Source organism: Hypomesus transpacificus, chromosome 3, assembly GCF_021917145.1.
Source record: "Hypomesus transpacificus isolate Combined female chromosome 3, fHypTra1, whole genome shotgun sequence".
NCBI lineage: Eukaryota > Metazoa > Chordata > Actinopteri > Osmeriformes > Osmeridae > Hypomesus > Hypomesus transpacificus.
In genome coordinates, this window is record NC_061062.1 from 14,975,373 (window position 1) to 14,984,998 (window position 9,626).

The window sequence follows — 9,626 nt, forward strand, 5'->3', positions numbered from 1 at the left end:
AATCTAACATCAAATATCGAACGGTCAACACACAGTTGTAAAACAATATAACAAGTCAATCGTCACTCCTCTACCAACGATGTCATAACCGATAAACATAAGAATCTGAAGAGAATATAACAAAGTATCTCCCAAGTGTTTCATCTGTGTACGTGTGTCAACATACATAGTAGCCTTCGTCACCAGTTCGGACCTCGACTTCCGGTCACGAATTTGCGAGTTTGCCCCCAATTTCCAGAAAACTTTCAACAGTGATGACACATCTCCGTACATTCACGTCCATAATGCTCAAATACACCCAATCAAACCACACATTTTGTGCTCAACATAGATGGACCATTCTATCCAATCGTGTTGGCCTAACTTTGTGTCTTCGACTTTCCTACATGTTTTCCCACCACATTTAAACATGTTCTGCATTCACTTTGATCAATCGTAACTCAGTGCTGTCCCTCGCCTATAACATTCTTAAACTCGTTCAGGGACTCAAACCCTTTTGTACCGGAGGGGACTTTAACTTCTCCTTCTTAGGGACTCAAACCCTTTTGTACCGGAGGGGACTTTAACTTCTCCTTCTTTTGAATAATAGGCAATAGTGCAATAGTGCAAGTCAAAGCACAAGCCGCAATCTTTGCGGGAATCCAAAGCAAATCTATAAACAAATTCCAGGATCCTGCTTTCTTGACTTATCTTAGACATCCGTCTGTCAGAAAACACTTCAGTCGTAAGACAAACGTCTGACCTCAGTTTCTTCTCGCTTAGCCAGCAAGACCTCATGCGCCTGCGCATCCACCCGCTAACCACTACGGGCTACAGATGAATACCCACCGCAAAGTGTGTCTGCGGAACAGCCATACAATTTGAATCGTGAATCTGTGTGGAAATAGATGAAAATTTCCCCACACTATCTGTTCTAATATCCATTTCTCTTTGACTCTACCTGCCTCCATCCAATTCTGAAAAGCCATCCAACCAAGCTACATCTATTATTTTCCAAATCGTGTAACAATTTCTCTCTGCACAAGCTTTTCATAATTTCACAACAAAATGAACCCACACTCCGAAATCCACATATATCAATCCATATTTGCATTTGCAATAAACTATCGTTACCATACTTTTGCTTCATGTAATCGATGTTTGGACAGGTTAATTCTGCCTCCAGACCAATCTTTAGCCCTATTCATTTTCGAATTACAATCCGTATTTGAACACATTGAACCAACAATAACCAACGAAGGAACATAAAGACACAATTACCCCCTTCCTTCCTTTCTTTTTTTTTTTTTTTTACTCTCAATTTCCGATTTCACAACTTGTCAATGAACATATACCCTTACCGAATAGCCTACAATCGTAAATTACAAACGTTCAAACCAAAATAAAAATAATTTAAAATTTTGATTTTTGTAATTTGTAGATATAGCTTTTACGTTGACACCATTAATTACTACCCATACTTCTTTTAACCTCAAAAAACATAACTTGCAAGTAAAACAAAAATGAACACGCGCGTTTACAAACTTCATAGGCCTATACCTACTTCCTAACTTCTTTTCTTTATCTTTTTTTTTTATTTTTAACTCAGCTGGTTACCGGTTCTCACAAGTATACTTTTCCACTTCTCTTCTGGACTTAGACATCATGTAGCGCCTTAGTAATAAATAAGAACTGTTATGACCACAATTGCCAATACAACTTCTCAAACTATCACCAATCCAACATATTCTAATCCTTAGGGTCTCCAAGAAACACATAACACGATATCACATGTGAATTTTTTCTCCCTCTGTGTTGTTTCGTCAAACACACGACCTCTATGTATGTCCGTCGACACACTCTGCAGATTTGTTTTTTACGACTCTCACGTAAAAGATAGGTTCAACAACCGTACCTCATTAATTCGTACGACTCACACGTACAGGACACTGTTCCTCAGACCACTGCCCAATTACTAACTTTTAACCGAATTATTGACAATAGCCTATAACCATATTTAGACAATTCAATATCACACAGTGACCAAAAAGAATATCTCACCTGTTTCTTTAAGACCCCGCGTCAGCAACAGCGCAACCAGTAAAACTCCCCTAGAATCGGCCCCGCTGTCTCCGAAAAATTTTGGAGGTTAAGGCAGCTGTTCCAGCCGGATTGATCAAATCGCCATCAGAGGGAGAAGTCTGTTAAACGCTGAGCAGACGAGGATTCCGAGTTCCGGCACCAAGTGTAAAGGAAGAATTCGAGTGGCACTGTGTCGATCTGAATAGTCAAGGGATATGGTTTTAATACAATTTATTAGACTATACAATTACATATGATTTAAACAAAGTACTTTGTGATCCGTCTTGGCGAAGGGTGTGATAGCCACAAATCGTTCGCAAGAGTGATGATCAGCCAGCACACATGCACTGCCTTATATAAACTTAAGATCAAATGGCATTCTATATGGTCAATCAATCAATGAAACAAACTCTGTGATTGGCCAACTCAACTTGGTGACAGTTTGAAACAATACATCTCCTATGTGTCCCGAAGTTCTTTGATGTCACAGCTCTCTCCAGAGCAGTAGATAATAAAGCCACAGGGGTTGACCAGTCAAATGGTCAACTGTCCTTTGTGTGACCATCTTCAAACAATACTTTTAATTAACACAAACAATGAAACAGGACACAGTCCTTCTAGCCAAAGTTCAGAGCAACTGTCTCATTGACCCCTTACAGTAACCAGAGGACAGAAGGCCATATAAAATGCTTCACCCATCCCCCAGGGCAAGCTGCCCACAGAGCCATCAGCACCTCACATTCCTTTGAACTCAACTTAATTATCTTCCCTTCCTGTCTCTTACCAATGAACATAGAAGATTATAGATTTCATACACATACATCTATGCATATGACCAACATTTCCATTACAGCCCAATCTGCCAAAAAGACGGCTGATACTACATGCAACATGACCAGGGCGAATATCATCACGCTGGAGAGGAACCTTCGTGCAGAAATTGCAGAGAAGGATGGGAAGATCCTCGTCCTGTCCAGTGAGAAGAAGGAGGCCCTCCAAGTGTCGCAGAAGGCAGAACAGGACCTGGAGGCTTTTAAAGCCAATCTCATGAAGATGGCCGGTGTCATGACCAGACTGCAAGTCAACTTGAGGGAGAAGGACAAGCGCTGCCATAATCTGGAGAAGGCCCTGGACGAAGTTCAGGATGAATCCCGTCACATCAGAAAGGAGCTGATTGATAAATGTGCAGAGATGGAGGCTCGAGAGAAACAAGCTGCAGACACAGCTGTGGAGCTGCTGTCTCTGCAGAAAGTGGCTGACCAATCAGCAGCAGACCTGAAGGCGCTGCAGAAAGTGGCTGACCAATCAGCAGCAGACCTGAAGGGTCGGCAGAAACAGGCTGAGCAATCAGCAGTAGACCTGGAGGCTCTGCAGAAAAAGTCTGAGCAATCAGCAGCAGACCTGGAGGAGGCTCTGCAGAAGCTGGCTGAAACAAGGTGCCAGTCACAGGAGACCCAAACCGAGGTAGTCCAGTTGTGTCCAGGACCTACACTAATTCTTTTTGTGCATAGAAACAAGCCTTCTAATATGTCCTGTAATGCATATTGGAGTGTTAACCCTGCATGTTCCCGTGTGTACTGGGGTCGATGTGTTGACACTTTGTGTTTTTCAGAAATGTTTGGGCAAAAAGAAAAAGAAGGGTGGCTGCTTTGGCCGCATGATGTTCTGGAGAAAATCCCAGCATGCATAGGGGGATGTTAACACCTTCATCCACCACCCTCGCCTCCTCCCTCCCTACAACCTTCCTCCACCACAAACCACCATCATCTCTACCCTCCTCCACCACAACCACCATCATCTCTACCCTCCACCACAAACCACCATCATCTCTACCCTCCACCACAAACCACCATCATCTCTACCCTCCTCTATTTCAAACGACTATCATCTCCACCTTCCTCCACCCCAAACCACCATGACCCTTACTGTGCACACACACACACACACATACATCATCCTTACCACCATCCACCCATCTGACCTTATGCAAACATACACACACATATCCTTAATCACCCTAACACCCTAACCCTTGATACATGGCATCATGCATATCAACATTCTTGCATGCTGAATAGCTCAATAAAAGATGCCTCCCAAAACTTGAGGTCTTGCTTTTTCCTTCCTCATGATAGTGGCGTAAGCCTGTGTACAAGGGATGAAACTGACCTAATAGATAAACGTTCCATGGAATCACATGACACGGAATGTGTTCTAGACTGATAGTTACGAAGCTCTGTGTGTGTGTGTGTGTTTGAGGCACACAGCTGCACAGGTCAGCATGAGACTCAGAATGAGCGGGATGGTTGTCATGACACCCAGCTGACTCTTGGTTTGAGGGCACGGCTCCTGGCACCTGAGGGTCCCCTACTAACCCCTCAAAGCACTCCATGACAACGCCTTCAAAATGCTTTATCGACACACATTTTGCTTGACAAACAAGCTCTTCTCCTGCCTGGCCCCCCAATGGTGGAACCAGCTCCCCACCTCCATCAGGGACACTGACTGTCTCCCCACCTTCAAAAAAAGGCTCAAGACGCACTTGTTCTGGGAGTACAACGGCACTTAAGAATGCTTGATTGGACCTGATGTTAGTTTCCCTTCAGGATCACAATGACTCTTATTGAGAGACTTGTTGCTCTTGTAGTTTAGTTATAACAAAGTTAACTCTTGAACTATTGTACTCGCTGTGAAATATTTTACTGTTGATCGTTCTTCTACAGGTACAGTCTTGCACTTTTTGGGCTTCATGTTGTTTTAATTTGTAACTTGTATAACTGCATGCTTTTATGGGTCTTCCTTTTGGCACTTGTTTGGTTTTTAAAAATGTTTGCTTCATGTGTTGGCTGCTTGCAATGTTTGGGACTACCTCGTTGTTATGATCAGTGACATATGCTCTTTTGTAAAGCTCTCTCTTGGAAGTCGCTTTGGATAAGGCGTCTGCTAAATGCATAAATGTAAATGTAATGTAAATGCAAACAGCACCCCTCTGTACAACTGAACACAAAACAAGACGTCAGTGATATTGTCAAACCACAGAAAGTCCAGCTCACAGTGTTCTGCTCTCGTTGTACAGATCCTTATTAATACTGTATCCCAGTGTTGTTTTATACCAAAGCCTCCTGCTCCTTAATGATGTAAACAAATCACACCCCACACAGCCTTTATTATGTCTATGGTCGCCAGCGTGTGAGCTAAGGCGTTGCAGAGGCAGAATGGGGTGCAAGTCCGATAAGAATCAGAGATATGATGCAAACTTTACGGAAATGTATGCTGTCACTGTATAGTATTCCTTTCACTTGTTTAAAAAAAATAGTCTATAGGGCTAAATATAGGGCAATTCTAGATAGAACTCATCGCATAGGCTATGTTGCTTTTTTTCTTCGTGATATGAGTATGATTTCCAACGCATTGTATCTGATTAAATAAACTGTTAACATGAACAGTTCCGTCGTTGTTCTCGGCAGTCTAAGAAAGCCTAACAGTTATTTTGGTAACAGAAATCTTTTATAATGCAGACTTACCATAACTTACTGTCAACTTGAACTTTATATTCAAATGAAATGCCATGAAATTCTCACTGCCTTCAATTTAACATCAGTAGAAATGTGGCCTGTGTTTTATACAGTGGCGGCTGCTGGTCTTTCAAATAGAGGAAGCTCATTTGCAGCCTACACCATGTACATTTTCAGATCACTGGCTTGTTCACCCCTACGACACTAGCCTAGCCTACTGTATGAATGAATGAATGAATGAATGAATGAATGAATGAATGAACGAACGAACGATCTAACGAAAGCAATATTAAACCCGAGGGAAATAAGGGAATTATGTTACTGTAAATGAACTGAATGTGATGTAGGCCTATAATTGTGTGAAATGTATGATGACAATTGGCAAGCAATTTCGCCAAGCAAATACCAAGACATAGGTTGCAGCAGTTAGTCTTTCAACTACAGTTGCTAAATCCGTGATGGGACTGGGATTGAATAGCTTCGGTGACTTTTTATAGTGCAAAATCACTGTAAATCTAAAGGAGATGCAGTCTTTCGACAGACCCTCCAATCATCACGCGGAAGCCCAGCGTCCAGGGCAGCCCACTCCTCCATTCACCCCCAGAAACGCTGAGCGTCCAGGGCGGGACATAATCGCAGCATTTATCCAATGACAATGACCGTATAGTTTCGAAGCCTTAACAAACTGTTTAAAGCAGCCCCATTGAAGTCCATGGAAGCAGAGCTTCAACAGGGAAATGCACTGTTGCGCTACGGGAATGTATGATAAGGAATCAGTCAGTCGACCTGCCAATCAGCTAATGTAGCTGATTCTGAACGAACTCGTCTTCGATATGAACGTGTTCTAACGCATTTAAAATGCTCACACACAAAATGCTAAACGCCTCGCTTCTCTTGCAAAATGAAGCACTGCAATCAAAATATCACTTACACTCTCAAAAGCAAACATTTGTTTCATGTTGCAAACACTTTTACCATTAGATTACATTTTTGGATATATCATATAAGCCCACACACAGTTATTCAAAACCTAAAGCTTTTCTTTCATGAGCTCCTTTGTACATATCTGTACAAGATTGAAATATGCCAATATTTCAGAATGATTGAAATGGCAGAGATAATTTTTTCGCTATAAGCATTTGTGATTGTGAATACAGCATTACACAGTAAGAAATAAATACATCAACCGTGTGTAATAGGACAGAAACCAAAAACCAAAAGAAACCAGCTTTTTGTTTTTGAAAAAAGAAGATTACGTGTTCCAAAGGAATGGTGTGTGTGCGTGCCATCATGAACTGTAACATACAGTAATAAATACTCTTTTCTACAATATTGTCAGAATGTCTTATCTTGCAGTCAGTGTACTGTTGCACAGTATAATACAGTAATCCACCAGAATGGGACCAATCATGCAGTGCACTGCAGTCAATGGATGCATGGGTGCTAAAATATATGTATTTGTATTGTATACCATGTGTTGTGCTATACCCACATATACATCAACTAAAACTTGGCTATTTATAGGCCTATTCTAAAGCCATGATTGGTTGGTGAAGAGTAAAGCAATGAGTGTTTGCAAATGTGAAGAGTTAGTGTGAGGCACTGATAAATTAGTGTGCCATTTTGAGGGTTGTATTTGAAAAAAGAAATCAAGATGGTTCTTGTTAGATTTTTTTGTGTAACGTGGAGAATTGTGTGTTGTGTATTGCAAAAGGTGTTTTATGAAATTGAAAACTGAGTCAAAGGCCAAAAATGTGCGTATGGTTTGCAGATTTGAGGTGTGGTTCTGGTGTTTGAGTGTCAGGTTTCAGAAATTGTGTGAAAAGTTAGGAATTTGGGTGTAAACATTTGAAAAACTGTAAGAAATGTCCAGAGGACCTCAATCAAGGATGTTGAACGTGGTTTACTAAGTGATCTCGCTCAAGTTCAATTCAAATCAAATCAAATCAAATTTATTTGTATAGCCCTTTTTACACGCAAGCATGTCACAGAGGGCTTCACATGCGCCCATAGAACTGCCCCTCAACCAACCTAAACCCTCAAGGAAGACAAGGAAAAACTCCCAGAAAAACTCCCACCGGGAGAAAAAATGGAAGAAACCTTGGGAGGAGCAATTCAGAGAGGGATCCCCTCCTCCAGAGACGGTTGGTAAGAGAGAGGAGCAGAACACAAGCTAAACATAGTCATACAGTGTCAATGGGTTTTGAAACACCAAAATCCATTGTTCGGCTTTATAGACGTTGGATGGGACCGGGAAACTCGCTGTTGGCCGTCATGGAGACTGGATTCCGGGTGACGACCTGGTTCAGCGTAGGCAGACCGACGACCAAGCAGGTCCTGACAGCTCAAACCCCCCACACCACAGGGAATGTGTGGGGGGGGGACAGAGAGGAGAGCAGTAGTGATGGGAAGTTCGGTTCTTTTTACTGATTCGGTTCTTTGAATCTCGTTCAGTAAAATGAACGAATCTTTTTTCGAGTCATTTGTTCATTTCGGGGGGGGGGGGGGGGGGGGGGGGTTGGGGGCTATACGTCCACTGCACTGTAGGTTAGTGCATGACATGTGCACCAGCAAATACTATTTCAAAATAAATTCCTGCATTAAAATAATGTATCATGAGTTTGTATGATTTGTTCATGTATTATCACACTAGCATTTAATTATCACGTCAAACAATTACACTGCACTAAACTGTAAGTGTAAATGTAAAGTGAAAATAACCAGTCAGTATGATGACTTGAGCGAATATCATTCATTCACGTCTTACTAAAACAGCGGCCACGCGAAAGGGAATAAGGAAACTGTTTCCTCTACTAAAAAATACAATGCGGGTCACGTGAAAAAAGGATCCAAAGACTCGTAGAAAGACCGAGTCGGGGAAGGAACTAATCATTCGTTTCCTCTAGCTACAGAGCCTATGCAGGTCACGTGAAAAATGACCCAAAGACTCGTAGAAAGACCTAGTCGGGAAATGAACGAATCACTCGTTGAGAGGACTCGTTACTCCCGAGTCCTTATAAGGATTCGTTCAAAATGAACGAATCGTTCACGAACGACACATCACTAGAGAGCAGGGATTAGAGAATGCCAGGAGCAGCTAACAATTACAGTCATAATAGAATGAGATCCCCACCGGTCAAGTGTGGACTAGTGTAGCAATTTAACAGAGCAAAAAGGGTATTTGATGCAGCCCCACACACCAAAACAACGACAGCCCCCCTCAGTTGGAACATGAAATCTGTTCCAGGGGAAAGAACTCTAAAGTAGGTTATACTTATACGAATAAGGATGAAAACAACCAGTCCCCCGTTGTCTCCAACTAGTAATAAAAACTATAACAGTAACAATATACAGCAACGGAACTATAATAATAATAATACTAACAATATACAGTAACAGGTTTACTTTATTTGTAACATCTAGCTGGGCAATGTGAACATAAGCTATAATTAAAAGTTACATGTGATACACACATAGGCAAGCACACACCCCAGGTTTACATAGAAAGTACACACATACTTCCCTTTAACAATCATAGAATTGACTAAACAAGAACGTTTTTAATCTAGTTTTAAATGTCGAGACAGTATCAGCTTCCTTAATTGAGATGGGTAATTTGTTCCAAAGAAGAGGTGCTCTATATGAGAACGCCCTACCTCCAGCAGTTTTTTTCTTAACTTTGGGTATTACCAGATAGCCGGCATTTTGAGATCTTAGAGTCCTTGCGGGGCAATAGGGTGCAAGGAGACCGGAGAGGTACAGTGGTGCCAATCCATGCAGAGATTTGTAAGTTAGTAGTAGGACTTTGAAATCAGCTCTGGCTTGGATAGGGAGCCAGTGTAAAGAGATAAGAGTCGATGTTATATGATCAAACTTTCTAGTTTTAGTCAATAGTCTAGCAGCAGCATTTTGCACCCGCTGTAAGTATTTTAGGTAGGTAATTGGGAGGCCAGAGAACAACACATTGCAGTAGTCCAATCGGGACGTAACAAAAGCATGTATTAGTTTTTCAGCATCATCCTTTGAGAGGAATTTTCGTATTTTGGCAAT

General features: G+C 41.7%; 1 protein-coding gene across 1 annotated transcript; it reads left to right on the forward strand.

Moving 5' to 3' along the window:
• Positions 1–2,952: 2,952 nt before the first annotated feature.
• Positions 2,953–3,809, forward strand: LOC124489444 (myosin-9-like). Its single transcript, XM_047051982.1, has 2 exons — positions 2,953–3,525; positions 3,674–3,809. The coding sequence occupies exons 1-2, from the start codon at positions 2,953–2,955 to the stop codon at positions 3,749–3,751; spliced, it is 651 nt and encodes a 216-aa protein (XP_046907938.1). The 3' UTR covers positions 3,752–3,809.
• The last annotated feature ends 5,817 nt before the right edge of the window (positions 3,810–9,626 follow it).